At 44.9% G+C, this 15726-nt stretch overlaps 2 protein-coding genes across 6 annotated transcripts; both read left to right on the forward strand.

Annotated features, from left to right (window-relative positions):
* Positions 1–1023: 1023 nt before the first annotated feature.
* On the forward strand, positions 1024–4484 carry ccdc175 (coiled-coil domain containing 175). The gene has a single exon (XM_075463482.1). The coding sequence runs from the start codon at positions 1114–1116 to the stop codon at positions 3460–3462; it is 2349 nt and encodes a 782-aa protein (XP_075319597.1). The 5' UTR covers positions 1024–1113; the 3' UTR covers positions 3463–4484.
* A 128-nt stretch (positions 4485–4612) lies between these two features.
* On the forward strand, positions 4613–15185 carry LOC142378684 (nocturnin-like). 5 transcript variants are annotated; one of them, XM_075463487.1, is made up of 5 exons: positions 4613–4859; positions 12114–12256; positions 12692–12866; positions 13930–14261; positions 14337–15185. In XM_075463487.1, exons 2-5 carry the CDS (start codon positions 12125–12127, stop codon positions 14856–14858), a joined length of 1161 nt encoding a protein of 386 aa, XP_075319602.1. In that variant the 5' UTR covers positions 4613–4859; positions 12114–12124; the 3' UTR covers positions 14859–15185. The 5 variants fall into 5 exon arrangements, with proteins under 5 accessions (XP_075319602.1, XP_075319603.1, XP_075319601.1 ...); XM_075463488.1 differs by having other exon boundaries at positions 12117–12256; XM_075463486.1 differs by lacking the exon at positions 4613–4859 and adding an exon at positions 9649–9927 and having other exon boundaries at positions 12695–12866.
* The last annotated feature ends 541 nt before the right edge of the window (positions 15186–15726 follow it).

Raw genomic sequence — 15726 nt, forward strand, 5'->3', positions numbered from 1 at the left:
GAATGATGGACTCCAAATAGTTTGGAAATGGCCTTATAACCCTTCCCAGATTGATGGGCAGCAACAACTGCTTCTCTAAGATCATTGCTGATGTCTTTCCTTCTTGGCATCGTGTTAACACACACCTGAATGCTGCAGAGCAGCAAACTGAGAAAAAAACATGTGCTTTTTATAGAGGTGCTCACAACAATGAATCAGTGCATTTGATTAGGAGCACTCCATGCGCTACTTCTTCATTTTGGTTCAGTTTTTGTCCATTAAATAATGACACAGTGTCATTTCTCATATGCTGTTGGTAATTTGAAGTTTTATTTACCTCATTTTAAAACTTGGTACCACCTCAGATTAGAAAAAGTGCATTTCTTCCTTTCCACCATGTCACGTTCAGAAGGTCCTTTGTTCCCACAGCCATAAGGCTTTTTACCAGTGACTGCTGAGTTCTTCTCAAATTGATTGATTGATTTTTTTATTTTTTTTATTTATTTAGTCATTTATTATTATTATTAGTTAGTAGTAGTATTTTTTATTAGAATTGGTATGCTTATTGTTGTTGTTAATATACAATCATTGTAAATATTAATAATTTTTTTGAGCTACTTGACTAATTTGAATTTCCCCCATTGGGGGACGAATAAAGTATTTTTCTATTTCTATTTCTATTATATTGCTGAGACTCACTGAGCTGATTTACGTAATATCTTCAGATCTGGCAACACACGGGCTCGCCTCCTGACAGTTTGCTGTTAGCTTTCGTTTGTCTGACTGCAGCACGCACAGACATTTTGTGGGACTTGACGGTGAAGTTGAACGTTTGCCAGAGTGCTCCACCTCTGAGGTAAGCACCAACTGTCTTTCGACATCTTTAACGCTTTATTTTCAACACCAGAGTCTCTTAAGGCTATCTCACAATCGTCTGTGTTTCAAACTTGATTTTTTTTTTTTTTTTTTTTGTGGTTTCATGCGGCCAACTGTAGCCTCTGCTCTTACAACTCCTTAATTTCGCAGTTAGCTGACAGTTAGGTAATACTTCGACATAGTGGCGTCACCGGCTTGCCGTAGCACGCTGTAGTCTCCGTAGTGGGGCAACTGTTGTCTTGGCAACACCACTCAGAAATGAACGGTGGCAATTATATGAACATTAACGTCGTAGACACACTTTCCAGCTTAAAAAAAAGAGAGATAAAAATGGCTTCTTGCCTGGTCCCCGACTTCCCCGCCGTGTTGATGGCCCTGGAGCATTTAAAGGACCTGGACAAGCAGCTGAGAGAGGAGGGAGTCCCCTTCGCTCAAGAAGCCAGCATCCATCTGACGGAGATAACGGCCGCTGTCACTGACCTGGAGGCGGAGAGGCGCACCGCTCACGAGCACCTGGAGGTGGAAACCATAGAAAACAGTAAACTGAGGCACCAGTTTAATAACATACGTGAACGTATGAGTGAGGGCATCATGGCTGATGTGGCAGCAGTCCGGGCATCTAATGCTGAGGAGATAGAGCAGCTGCGCAAAGACATCAGCACAGCCTCTCAGCTCCAAGAAGAGACCGTGGAGAAGCTGGAGGCACTTTTGAGCCAAAACAAGATACTTTTCCCAGAGCGAGAGCAGGTCAAGGCTGAGAATGATGCGATTGTGGCCACTCTGAATGATCAGCTCACCCTTAGATACAGCTCGCAGATGCAGCTGGATCAGACACGGGATCTCATAGAGGAGCTGAAGTCCTCCATCGCTGCTGTCGAACAGAACAAAATAAGTCTGCAGCAGAACAGGATACTGGAGAGGGAAGCTTTCTCTGAGAACAAAGACAGCCTGTCCAGAGAGGTGGATCAGACCGAGGAGGAAGTTCTGCAGCAGGAGCAGGCCATCCTGAGCACGAGAAAAGAGTTGGAGATCGTTGACGACAAGAGAGAGGAAACCCACAGCCATCTGGCTGAAATCAGCTTCCACACGGGCAAGATGGAGAGCAACGTGCGAGGATTGACGGCGTCTCGCTGCCAATGTGAGCAGCTGCTAGAGGACGAAATCCTAAAGCACGGAGAGCTCAGGCAGCAGAGAGAAATGCTGAAGAAGGAGTTGCATGAGTTGCGGGAGGCCTTCCACCTCACAGTCGGTAATATTCAAGACCAAATTGCCACAATGGAAGCTAAAATAGAAGAAGTTCGAGCATCAAAACCGCTCATTCTCGACGCCATGAGTCAAATCTGTAAGATCTTCACGCATCGGCACGATGAAGAAAACGAAGTAAGGGCCGAGCATCTCCACGTCACGCAGCAGCTGCGGCAGTCCAGGCTGCAGCTGGAGGAGCGCATCGCTTCCATCGTCAAACACGGCAAAGAGGCCAAAGAGATGGACAAGCAGATCAAAGAGCTCCAGGAGGCAGATGCAATCAACAGGCGTGTCTTCAAGAGGAATCAGGAAGAGGCGTGCGGTGATTTGGAGGCGGAGAAGAACAACGTCGGTCATTTTGAGGAGAAAAAGAGGCGACTCGGCCAGCTGCTGGAGGAGGAGAGGAGGACGCAGGAGGAGCATGTGGCCAAAATGACTTCTGAGATCAACAACACCAGGAGGAGATATGAGGAGCTGCTTCAAGAAGAGGCCGCGCTTCACCAGCGGCAGCCCAAGAGCGCCGATGCCGACGTGCTGATGAGTCATGTGACCCAGTCTGAGGCTGAGTACAAACAAATGGAGAGCATCCAGAGGCAGGAGGTGCAGCAGTGCAGCGCAGAGGCCGAGAGCATCGGCAAGAGCACGGAGGAGAAGCAGAGGGAGGTGCAGGAGGAAGAGGAGCTGCTGAAGGAGGTGGAGGCCAAGTGGGACGAGGAGCAAAGCAGGCACGAGAGGCTGGAGGCGCTCACACATGAGCTGAAACGGAAGAGGATGGAGCTGAATCTGTCGATCGAGGGGAAGAAGCTGCAAACCAGCTCGCTGCTGCTGCCCAGAGAGGCCATGAAGGCTCAGCTGGAAGAGCTGCAAAGCTGCTGCATCCGCATGCTGGACCAACAGGCCTCAGAGCTGACCGCCGTGGAGGTGAACGTCTATAACGACAGCGTGAAACTGGAGCAGGTCGGCGTGGAAAACAGCCGACTGCGTCTCGGCATCCGACAGATGACGGAGGACATTAACACAACCGGGCAGCTCAGAGACCGACACCGGCGGGAGATTCAGCAGCTCAGCCACAACACGCAGGCCTTATCTGAGAGTTTACAGGAGGCCTGGAGAGGGGACGCATCGGTAACCCGGGCCTGTCAGAGCAGAGACGGCGCCCTGTTGGCGTCGATGGGTTCTCTGTTGGACCGTCTGAAGACCAGGAAACAGCAGCTGGTGAATGTCAGTGCACTGCTGCACCGACAGATGCTGGATTTTAGTAAACGACTGGGCGATAAGACGGCAGTGGAGGAGCCCAGCCGACAGCCGTCACTGCACGCGGTCACATCCGTGGAGCCGAGTCTGCCTGCAGAAGTCAGATAACTTGTGTGCACCAAATATTCAGGGCTGGAAATAAAAAGTACGACATATAGATGTGTCCTCTTCCTGTCTATCGTCCCTAAAACATTACTGGACTCACTCAGTTTAAGGAAGCGTGCAGCATGTTGTTTATTATTTCTTTAACCACTTTTCAGGCTTTGTGCCGAGTTATTCAGATAACTCATTACGATCTGATTATTATTATCTAACTAAAACCTGAGAGTTTCCTGGTAAACTTAGCACTGTCCACTAAAACCTTTTTGATAAACCTTCTGCTCAAGCCTCATTTGTATCACTATTTCATAAAAAGTGTTGGTCTGCAGCTCCAGGCCTGAAAGGTAAATGATGAGTTTGGAAGTTATAACCCGAGTTCAGGCTTTGTGTGCAACACTAATTATGTTCTGCTGTCGTCCTCCATTTTGAAAGAAGTCCTCTCTTGTTCATGAACCCCCCACCCGTTTGTGCGCCCACACCCGTGACTGCACATCCAGGCATGAAGAGAGCTCCATTGTGTGGTTTTTGGATGACACCACCACCGTCGGTCAGATTACAGGCGGATGAAACTGCGGATGGAGAATCAACGCTCACATTGTGGCGCTCGGAGAACCGGTGGTCATCTCACATTCTTTCCATTGTTAAGAAAGCTAAGAAACGACAGTGTGGAAGCTTAAGAGTTAATCAGGAAACTTTACTCGGCTTGTCTTGCTTTTTTTTTTGCTTCACAGTCTTAAAACAGTCAAATTCACCCATTCAAGCACACATTTAAACGGTTGTTTTTTTGGTTTTCTGATTCAGTGTCCTGCAGATTGGAGGAGCCGGGGATCCCACTGTGGACTCTTTGAGTATTGTTTCGGGAAATTTAAGGAACATAAGGAAAATCTCTTTGACCTTTTTTCAAAAGAATTATTGGGGAATTCTTTTTATTGCAGATATGTTGGCGAAACCAAAGCTCCAACTACAGTGTGCTTGCCTGCTTCTTTTGGTACTCCAGAGTGGAAAAAGTGTTGCGTATTATTAATATTCTGTTCTGTCACCTACCGCGACCTACTTTGACTTTAACCCAACCAAATAAACCGATCATGCCAATAATCATCCTCTGTTTTTCCCTTCTTTTCAGACTTCTCTGCATGGATTTTTTTGGGTTGATGAAAGTTTTTCCTGTGTGGCTCCAGCCAGCAGATGGCAGAAGGAATCCGGTTTCTCTCGGTGACCTTGCCCTGCTGCTAAAGGGGTCAGTTAACCAGCCGCTGCTACTTCTCTCTGAGCAAATAACCCCGCAGACACATGCCTGAGGAGGCACTGCACCTTTCTGTGTCACACAGCGAATACCGCTGAAGAAAGAGAGAGAGGGGAACGAGGCTGGAGTCGGGAGGAAATCATCTGTTTGTTCCATTAAAAAGGTAAGAGTTGAGCAGACTTTGCTCAGAAGTAGCAGCTTTATTATCTAACGCTGTGCGGCGCTGGGACGGTGTTACAGTGTCGATTTGAAGCTCCTTCCTGCATGTATGCTGTCTTGACTGTCAAATCTCTTTGGATATCTCCGCCTGCTGCCTCAGGGGATGTTGCATCACAAACACGAGCTTGTTGCTGTCAACGAAACAGCTGCAGGCAGTTAAAATGCAGAAAAACTGGATTTATTTCTTATTCTTTCCTCCACTGGAGCTCAGAACCGATGTGAAAAAGTTTGTGTTGTGAAGATAAAAGTTTCTTGTTGGATCCTGTTGCTGGTTTAGTGATGTTTTAGCCATAGCCATAGGTCTTTCAGTGCACCAGCAAAGACATTTTTGTCATTTATTTACCTGAAATAATAATGAGGTTTTGACAGCTCAGAGGAAACTGGTGGGACACAGACAGCATTTTAAGTAAAAAGTGGAGCCATGATTGTGGCTTTAAGATATACAAACTGTGGGAAATACGTTGATTTCTCAGGGTAAAACGTAGGGTCAGGGCGGATGAGCAATGGTTCGATCTGATTTATCTGTGCTTTTGTTCGGCTTTAAAGGGATTTTTATTCTCTCAAAGTGCCTCAAATGATAAACAAGAGGCACTTTTGAAGGTAGAATAAAGACAAATGAGTAATTCTCTGAGCGAAGGGCCGGTGAAGCTTTAGGCTGATCAGAACCAGCGAGCGTAAAAGCAACCAATGAGCGTCCCTGCTCGTATCGTAGCTGCACGTCCTAAGGTCAAAGGGTAAAGGAGCAATTTAACACCACAAACTATGATCTCTGCTTCCATGATTGTACTTTAACCAGCGCTGTACAATATGGAGTCATGGAAAAAAGGTATTTAAAGTATTTTCTGTTGCAAACGTGATGGTTGGTTGGACATTAATCATGATTATTATTTTGAATACAGAATATAACTGTAATGCTACAGTTATAGATAATTATTCTCCATTAAGTGACACATGAAAGGAGCATTTAACTTAAGCTTATAGGAATATAAGAGCAAAAACATTTTATTTATTTTAAAAATAGAAGAATGTATATATGAGTTAATGACCAAAATAGGGTCATTCATCATTTCAAAATAAGTTATTTCTCCTAAAATGAAAACAGGAAATATTAGATGTGAAACCGTGACAGTGTGGGCAGGATGAGATGGTCCATGGACACTTTACAGCAGCCCGGAGGGGGAAAGCGATCACTTTGGGAGGGGCTGGGAGACGTTTGAACAAGAAGCCACGGTGTCCTTCACACTGGACGTGTAATTAGCAGCTCAATAAAGGAAAACAACCTAAATGCACCAACTTATCGGGTAAATAGAAGAATAGAATAGAATAGAAAAATACTTTGGGGGAAATTCAAAAATGAAAATGTATAGAAGTGTACACGTAGTTAAGAAGTTAACATATTTAGCTTCTTTGGTTATTTTTGGATGGTATCGTGTTATGGTTGAAGGATGCCAGGTAAATTCAAAGTAAACATTAAACTTTTGCTTTTTCCGTGATTTTTTGCTGTATTTTCTTGGTATTTTGCTCTTTGAAAAAGTATTTTTTTCAGCATTTGCAGTAGATTTTAATGTGTGAGGGCGGTTGGAGGTTGGAGCACAGATATACGTCTTCTATCTAAGAGACTTTTACCTTCATGTACTGCCTGGCTTGTTGGGTGTCTTCTTTGTGAAGAGCATTTAACTGTCTCTTTCTCTTGAGTTGGTGCCATAGAAGCACAACTGAATGGAAATTGATTTGTCTGCATTCTTACAGGGTTAGGCTAACATCCCAAACTGAGTAAACCAGCTGCTCTGAAAGGACTAACACATGCAAACTAATTCACATTCAGTGGAAATGTCAGTGTACCACTAACTGGCATTCATTCACAACGCTCCCAGCTCCCAGTCAGACCCCCGCACTGAAGCTTCAACAGTTTGTTTACAGGACCCGAGTCCAGCTGGCCTCATGCACATGAGCAGCGGCTGCTCAGTCAGCCTGTTTGGGAATCAGCTGTTTGTGGTTCTGCTGCAAAACGAGCTAAAAAAAAAAAAAAGACTTGCGTATTATTTGTGATAAAAGATGTGAAGCACTGCTGAGTCCACAGACGTCACTCGTAAGTCAGCAGAATTTGAGTCTTTTATCACGGTTTGATTGTCAGCTGGCTGACGCACAAATGAAAAACCAACACATTTGGTCACAGCTACACCTCCTGCATGTGTTCTGATGGCCGTTGTTAAGAGCTACAGAAACTCTGGAGGTGACTCCGCTCATATCTTCATGCTGGTGGTCCCCAGGATGCTTTGAAATAGCTGTTTATAGCTTAGTTTAGCTCGTTAAACGTGTGCAGGTTTGACTCTAAGCTGCTGTTGGTGTTAACAGGCAGATTCTTGGCTGATAAGTTTAATAATTTTTAGTATCAAAGTGTTTCACCAAAACCATAAAAGTCTCATGGCTGCAGGCGATGTGATTCTGTCTTCACATGTATGTAAAAGGGTAGTAGTTGCTCTCATGCTAAGCTAAGAGGCTAAGCACATAAAGTGCAACATAAAGATAATCTGTGGAGCAAATTGAAGTTTTTGCCCGATGATGGAGCTAGATGTCGTCCTTGTTATTCATCCTAGTGCTGGGCGGTATGACCAAAAATACATATCACGGTATTTTTTCACAGTATCACGGTTTCACGGTATATCACGGTATTTTTTTTTCATGCATAATTAGGTGTTCACAGCATTTTCTACAGTTTGAGAACAGAATTAAAAATGAAAATAAAAGTTCTTCAAAATAATTCCTTCGTTAATAATTGGTCACACAGAACTTTATTGTATTAATATTCACATCTTCATTGTAAACAAATGAATAACATAGCTAATTACACTGGTCGGACTGTTCAGCTGTTTCAGACTGATACCTCCGGTTCAGGCTGGTCCTCCTCAACACGCACTTCTCTTTTTCAATCGTGGAAAATATTTTTCAATACTCATCTGGATTGAAGCAGCAAACATTCAGTGTAAGAGTTTTTAAAAAACTACTTTATTTGATTCACAGTTGCTAGTGTTTAGACCTCGACAACCCAACTACATTTTTTTTTTTTTTTTTTGTACGACAAACTTGCGACTAGTTAACTTTATAAAGAAGGCGTAATCGCTTGTTTGCTATGGGTCGGGTCGGGACGGGACAACATTGTATTCAAAATATAAAATATTTTTATAGGACTTTTTAATGGGAGCTAATCTAACACGACGCTGAAGCTAGCAAGCTTCCAAGCTTCCAGGGATGATCTCGCTGATGGAGACACACGCGGTGTGCACGGAGGGGAGGGGCTGTGTGTGTGAGTAGGCTATGTGAGAGAGACGGAGGGAGAGCAGGGAAAGGAAATGCAGCTCAACGAATACGAATATTTTTTAAATAGCGTTAAAAATAATAATAATAACGAAACGCAATATGTGGCGGCCGGTGTTTAATCTGTGGCGCACCGCCACGAATTATGTGTGGGTAACACTGCTATCCACCTTCACCTTCGCGTAACGCAGGTGCTTATTACCACCTGGCACCCATAGACAGTAAACATGCGTGTTTAGAAGCGCAACACTGAAAAGGGTCCCGTCTCAAACAATGTCGCGCGACGCAGCGTTCCCCCCGTTGTGTAATCAAATACACCGGTATGGCGGTATATTAAAAATTCATATCATAACGAAATTATAAACCAGTATTCGGTGTGAACCGGTATACCGCCCAGCACTAATTCATCCTTTTATCAACTTAAGAACATATCCAGAATGAAGGGTTTCATGTCCCAAACAGATCAGGAGAAGCTGATTCATGCTTTCATCTCCAGCAGACTTGACTACTGTAACGGTCTTCTGACTGGACTCCCCCAAAAGAGTCTCAAACAGCTGCAGCTCATTCAGAACGCTGCAGCCCGAGTTTTAACCAGAACAAAGAGATCAGATCACATCACCCCAGTTCTCAAGTCTTTACATCGGCTCCCGGTCAGATACAGAATAGATTTTAAAGTTCTGCTGCTCGTCGACAAATCACGGAACGGTTTAGGTCCAGAATACATGAATGACATGCTAGCAGAGTATAAACCCAGCAGAGCTCTGAGATCTGCTGACTCAGGTCAGATAGTGGAGCCCAGAGTTCAAACTAGACACGGTGAAGCAGCTTTTAGCTGTTATGCTGCACACAACTGGAACAAACTACCAGCAGAACTGAAATCAGCCACAACTGTAAGCACTTTTAAATCCAGGTTAAAAACATTTCTCTTTCGGTGTGCTTATGGTTGAGTTTATATTTTTCTTTTTCCCCTCTTCTTTGATATTTTTTTTTCTCTTTAAATTGCTTGTTTTTATGCTGTTCTTTTAAATGCCTTGTCTTTATGTAAAGCACATTGAGTTGCCTGTGGTATGAAATGCGCTATATAAATAAAGATGCCTTGCCTTGCCTTAGGAGAAAATGGATTATTATTGATAGTATTTCATGGCAATCCATCACCAAAATGTCTGCAAGTGTACTTTTGTAACCCCCCTCGAGCACAAGGCACCTGATTTAAAAACAGAAAAGAAAAGAAGAACATCCCAAACAAGTCGTAACTGCTGACAGTTATGCAACAGCGGGAAACTCGTTTCAGAGTTATGTGAGTTATGTTACAAAATGCAGAAGTTGCTGCAACGTGCTTGCACACTTGTGCACGCGTGCAGACGCTGTTATGCAGTTTTTACAGCGGTGACTGATTCATAGCTCGTCACTAACACACTGAACCAGCTCGGCAGCACCTGACCCGTAATGCTCCATATGACCTTGTGACGTCTTCACTTCCTAATCTCGCCCCGTCTCCCCCTGAAGCTTTATAGGCAGCAGGGAGCGGCAACCGCTTTGTTTTTTTTTGACTGGCAACACATCTGCCTACTTTTCCCGGAACGCAGACAAAAGACGCTCTCTGCAAAGCCAGGAGGAGAACATATGTGAGCGAGGGTAGAGTTAAAGGAAGGAGAGCGCTGAGCCAACATAGCCCAGGACAGAGATGCAGACGGCGGGTAAGAGATCAGAAGATGAAGGTGTTGCATCATCGCTGTATGCGCCCGTAATGAATGGCTAATGTTTAAAACAACGCCTGATCGGGTGGATCTAAATGCGGGGGAGTTTGTTTTAAATGGGGAAGAATTTGGCAGGTCATTATGCCCTGTACGGATCTGTAACATTTGGTGGTCAAATAGTGTTTAATGTCTCCTTTTTATAGTCGTTTTGGTTTGGTTTGAGAAGTTATTCTCCAGGATTTGTTCCTCAGAGCAGAGCTACAGCAGTTTTCAGGATATGCATTTGGTCTGTTTGATTGGAAAACAGCTTGAGTTGCATCTTCCAGGAAGATTGTTTTCAGTCTCGTGGACCCGATGATACTGAGATTTGTGTTTAAACAAGAGTCGGATTAATACAATTGTCTGTTTAGCTTTTGAAATTGAACAAACCTGATGTGTTTTTGCTGAACAACCAGTCAAGTTTGACCCATTTTGGTTTGAAAAGGGTCCAAAGTTGTCGCAAACAGATAAACTCCCATGCAGGCATACAGCTGTGCTTATTATCTGCAGGGTGTGGCCTGCCCAACCTGTGATTTAAAACTGAGAGTTGCTTCTCTTTATTGGTGTTGTAAATAAAGATTTTGTGGCTTCCTGACAATAATTACAGCTTATTCTACTCATTTATAGCTGCTGTAATAAAATTTTACGCACATTAATGGACCGAGATAGTGTGTAATTAGAAAGCCGTCGCTCATAAACAGAACAAACTTCCAGTTACTGCAGGGGGGAACGCTGCTGAGTGTTTTCACTTTGTAAGTCTGAGTGAGTCACGGAGGTAAAATGTCCTCCCCAAGACTCTTAGTGTCGCTGGAACTACCTCAGAGGAGTTTTAAGTCCCTCAGAAAGTCTCTCTGAGTGTGGATCATCACAAGAGGAGATGTCCCCACACACCAACCAGGCTCCACCGAATGAAACTGATGGAAGTGTAAAGGTCAGGGAAACGATCTCAGGTTAAAGTTGTGGAGCAGCTGTTCTGGTTCAGTAATCTGCTGTCAGTTTATCAGTCATTACGGTTGGGCCAACACCAGCTGCCAAGGAGTTTAAGACACTTAAAAGTAGCCTCTTCTCTGTGTCTAAAAGACTGGATCAATGCAGTGATTTAGTCTTGATCCTGTGGTTCTACGCTCGGTTGATGGAGGAGTAACACGGAGGATGGGACTGCTTCCTGCTGGTTTTTTGGATTCATAAAAAGACTCTTTGGAATCTTTGGGATGAATTTTATTGCCATTTCAAACTGAATATCCATATTTGCAGCCTGTTTAAGTTCATTTCGTCTTTAACTCTACTGATAAACGGGGTTTTTGATCTTATTGTTGCCAGTAGTGACCACATAAGGACATTGTGATATTTTAAACCTCATTCGCTGTTTTCAGAAGGAGCGCCATCTGTTTTTGTGGGTAAAATTAAAGACTTGGTATGTCTGGTGGCTCTCTCCTGCTTTTATAATCAATCTCTTCGTTGCACATGAGCCAAATGATGTTTTGTGGACCTTTGACTTTGTTTGCATGTGATGTCAGAGGCTGGATTCACCGCGGTGATGAGTCGAGGGAGTCACACAGCACACGTGCATCGACTCCACTTAAACAAAAGTGAACAGAAAAAGCCTTTGAAAGGTCCTTTTCACGTATTCTTCCCCTTTATTTTTGTTATGCTGGCTGCTAAATGAGGTTTTGGTGTGTTGCCACCAAGTGAATTCATGATGTTAATAATATATTTGTGTTATTTCTGCTGGTGAAGAACGTTAAAGAATAAAAGCAGCATCATCAGCACTGATGCAGCTGGCTCACATGTGAACCAACAGATGTTGTTGAAGCAGGACAAAAGGCACGTTGAGCTGCAGTCATGTGTCCCGTGGCAACCGCCAGCTGCAAACGCGCTGTCGCTACAGGAGTCAGAGAGCGCTCTCTGACTCGTGTGTGTGCGTGGTGTTGTTTTTGTTGTTTTTTTTCCAAAGGGATTATCTCGGTGAGGCCGCTCCAGATGACTCAGCAGCTGTGACGTGGTCGTGCACACCGCTTGACAATCCGAGCTGGAGATCAGCAAACGCAGTCGATAGTCTGATTTTTAAAACAGCTGCGCGTCGGCTCCAGATGTTGTACTGAAAGTTATTTCTTCCACATCTCCTCATCCCTGTTTTCCCTCCTCAGCAGTGTGTCAGATGGGTGGAGGAGCCACCAGGCTGTACAGAAACCTGACTCAGACCCTCGGCAGCCGCGGTTCCCCCCTCCCTCTGTCCTACCTGGACCCCCACCAGCCCGCAGTCACAAACCTGGATCCAGATTTCTGCCAGGTAGGTCCTGATCTGTGCTTTTAATTTCCCAACTTCTTATTTTTGGAAGCACTTTGTAAGATTCTGAGTAGAAATAAGAATTATATAGATCTGCTGGAGTGTTTAGATTACCACTGCCGCCTTCCCTTCCCACCTCTTTCCAGCTTCCTTCTTTATTCCTTCATATTTCTTGTCTTCCTTCTTCTTCTTGCTATCCTTTGGGATCGCTACATCTATCACTACTACCTCCCTCTGTAGTTTGTCGAGCGCCGCAATTTCCGATTCATCAGGCGTCCCCGGTGTATCAGGATCTCACCTTTTGTCGCGTCACGTTCACTCCAGGATCCGCGCCGTGCCGCTCTCATGAGGCACCTCGAGTTTCAGTGCGTTTCCTGTCAGCAAAAGACACAACATGTCGCCCTCGTGTAAATGTGATGCATGACGTGTGTGTTGCAGCAGCAGAAGGGCTCCCCTGCGTGTCCCCTCGATCCAGCCGAGCTGCTTCAACAGTGCGATGAGGCCCTCGGGGACCAGCCGCCTCGGCTCCGCAGGAAGTTTGTTCACCTCGGTGATGGAGACGGCGCCCCCAGCGGCCCCATCAGGGTGATGCAGTGGAACATACTGGCCCAAGGTAGGCTGCTGACTGTCTGACACACGTCCGATGGGTTTTCAGGTTCAGGTACAAAGAAAAGGCTTATTTGGATACGACGAGTTCAGTTTGTTTTAGCTCTCAGTTCCTCTCCTTCCAACACAGTCAGTATAATTTGTTCTTTTCATGTCTCTATATTTATTGTTGTCAATGTAAAGCAGACTTACTCATATTAGCAAAGAGTTCAGCTGCTCGTCTGTGGATTATCTGCCCGTAACCATAACGTTTTGGTTCGCCGTCTCAGCTCGTTTTTGGTTTTAAATGCACCTGACTGAATAAATAAAGTTCACGGCATCTGTCAAATACAGACAGATACAAAGTTAGCAACCTCGTTAATAAGCCAAACGCAGGGTTTGGAAAACTAATGCAATGTTTTATTTTGCATGAAGCAATTGTTGTCAGAGGAAACAGTGAAAACCGACCCATTGCCTGACACAGCGAATATTTATTCATCAACAACACGAGGAGGAAACTGAACTACTTCCAAGTACAGTAACTGTTAGATCTGCCTTTTGACATTGTTTAATATTTAGATTAATGCTCGTGTTGTTCCTTCTCTGCTTTACATGTTTAGAACCAAAGGTGTTGTTTATTCTTAGATACTCATCTGCTGCCCCAAGTAACCATAAAAATGTCCGATCCTATTATTATACTATATTACCAGCAGTAACAGAAAGTTTAATAGAACTCTCTTGACCTACTTATGTGAATTGATTCTGAAAGTAGTCGTAAAAGATGACGGATTAACTTTTTCCAAGTCGAGACAAAGAGCACAAACACGACAAAGACTCCCAGATGAGGCGAATACCATCTTCAGACTGCTCTCTGAGGAATGTTCGTACAGCAGCATCTCCAGGCCGGGACATCTGGTTATGATAGACGATCTATAATCACGTTAACGTTGTGCTGGAACAAGCGCCAGCTTCACCTCGCAGTTTACAGGATTTAAATAGTCCGTGTCTGAGCTGCTCACCTGTGTTCGGCTCCATATTAGCTGAGGTACACAGTACACTGAAGTTGTCTCTCTCCGTCTTCTGTCCCTCAGCTCTGGGCGAAGGAGTTGACAATTTTGTCCAGTGTCCCCAGGAGGCCCTCTGCTGGTCCCGAAGAAAGTACCTCATCTTAGAGGAGATCCTCACCTACCGACCTCACATCCTGTGCCTGCAGGAAGTCGACCACTATTACGACACCTTCCAGCCCGTCTTGGCAGGCTTGGGCTACGGTAGTCACTTCTGCCCTAAGCCCTGGTCCCCGTGCCTGGACGTGGAGGGCAACAACGGCCCCGACGGCTGCGCGCTGTTCTTCGACCAGTCGAGGTTTGAGCTTCTCGACAGCGTGAACCTACGACTCTCCGCCATGATGCTTCCGACTAACCAAGTGGGTAAAAATGTCCCCGTTTCTCATTAAAACCGCCCCGGGAAGTATCTGTGACACTGTGCCCTCTTCCCGCAGGTTGCCATCATGACGACTCTGCGTTGTCGCAGCACCGGGAGATGCATGTGCGTGGCCGTGACCCACCTGAAAGCCCGTTCTGGGTGGGAGTGGCTTCGTAGCACTCAGGGATCAGACCTGCTTTGGCATCTCCAGAATCTGGTCCAGAAAGTTGCCGACGCGCCCGCAGGTGAGCCCAACGCCAGCGTACCTGCGCTCGTGTGTGGGGATTTCAACGCAGTCCCAACGGAGGAGGTTTACCGACGTTTCGCCGCGTCTCCTCTCGGTTTGGACTCGGCCTGTAAGAAACTCAGCCAAGACGGTTTGACCGAGCCGCAGTTCACGTCGTGGAAGATTCGGGCCACGGGGGAATGCTGCACCACTCTGGACTACATCTGGTACACTAAGGACACACTGAGAGTGGACGCGGTTTTGGACATGCCCACTGAGGAGCAAATTGGGCCAAACAGGCTTCCATCCTTAAGCTACCCATCTGACCACCTCTCTCTGGTTTGTGACTTCAGCTTTAAGGAGAGGGAATGAAAAGGAAGGCCAGCACAAGGGATGCTGGAGAGTCAGGGTTTGCTCCTGATCTTACTCAGTCCAAAAGGAGGCGAGTGGACGGGAAGCCGCGTGCGAGTGAAAAGGTGAAGCCGGAAAAAAACATGAGGACCTAAATCAGAGGGAAGTTTGGTGACTGAAGAGCCTGCTAACGTAAGCTGCTATAGAGATACAGAGACAGTCTACCTCCCCAAACTCCTAACACTTGTACCTTCACGTGTACTCAAACTGCACACAAATGGTTTGTTTTTACCAAATAATCCTTCAAATAAAATAAAAATAATCACACTGTAGCAGAGTGATTGAAATAAAGTGTTTTTGTTTGATGAAAATCTCTTGTTTGCTAATTAGTCGGGTTGATTTCAGATGAAAAGAAGTTCTCACGTACCTCAGATTGTGTCCAAATATGCAGATTTGGGTTCCTTCTTATGTACCTCCGACAGTGACGTTTTAGATGCTCGGGACATGAACATCCAGCAACTCATTTCCTAAAACTTTTACTGTTAAAGGTTACTTTAGAGGTCAGACATGTTTTTTATCCAAAGACCCAATATTTGCACCTTTTCAGAGATGACGGCTCGAATTCTTTTTGGTTTTGTTGATAAGGTAGAAACTCAAACTGCAAAGCAGCACGTGCACAATAACCGCAGGCAGCCTGGACACAATGTTCCCCCGATAAAAATCAGGAAATATTGGAATTTTGCTCCCTCTGTACATCTCATTGAAAGAAAATACCAGAAACCCACCGTGAGTAAAAACACGTTTTTTTTTTTTTTTTTTTAATATTTCAGTAAAATCTACTTTAATACACTTTGAAACAAGAGTACAACAAAATAGAATATACTTCAAA

Source organism: Odontesthes bonariensis, chromosome 4, assembly GCF_027942865.1.
Source record: "Odontesthes bonariensis isolate fOdoBon6 chromosome 4, fOdoBon6.hap1, whole genome shotgun sequence".
NCBI classification, from domain to species: domain Eukaryota; kingdom Metazoa; phylum Chordata; class Actinopteri; order Atheriniformes; family Atherinopsidae; genus Odontesthes; species Odontesthes bonariensis.

What these genes read in the sequence shown, in the direction of transcription:
- ccdc175 (XM_075463482.1), top strand. Translation starts at nt 1,114, where the DNA reads ATGAACGGTGGCAATTATATGAACATTAACGTCGTAGACACACTTTCC.
- LOC142378684 (XM_075463484.1), top strand. An exon ending in TGGATCCAGATTTCTGCCAG is followed by an intron (nt 12,257 to 12,691) that starts GTAGGTCCTGAT and finishes TGTGTGTTGCAG; the next exon opens with CAGCAGAAGGGCTCCCCTGC. An exon ending in TGATGCTTCCGACTAACCAA is followed by an intron (nt 14,262 to 14,336) that starts GTGGGTAAAAAT and finishes CTCTTCCCGCAG; the next exon opens with GTTGCCATCATGACGACTCT.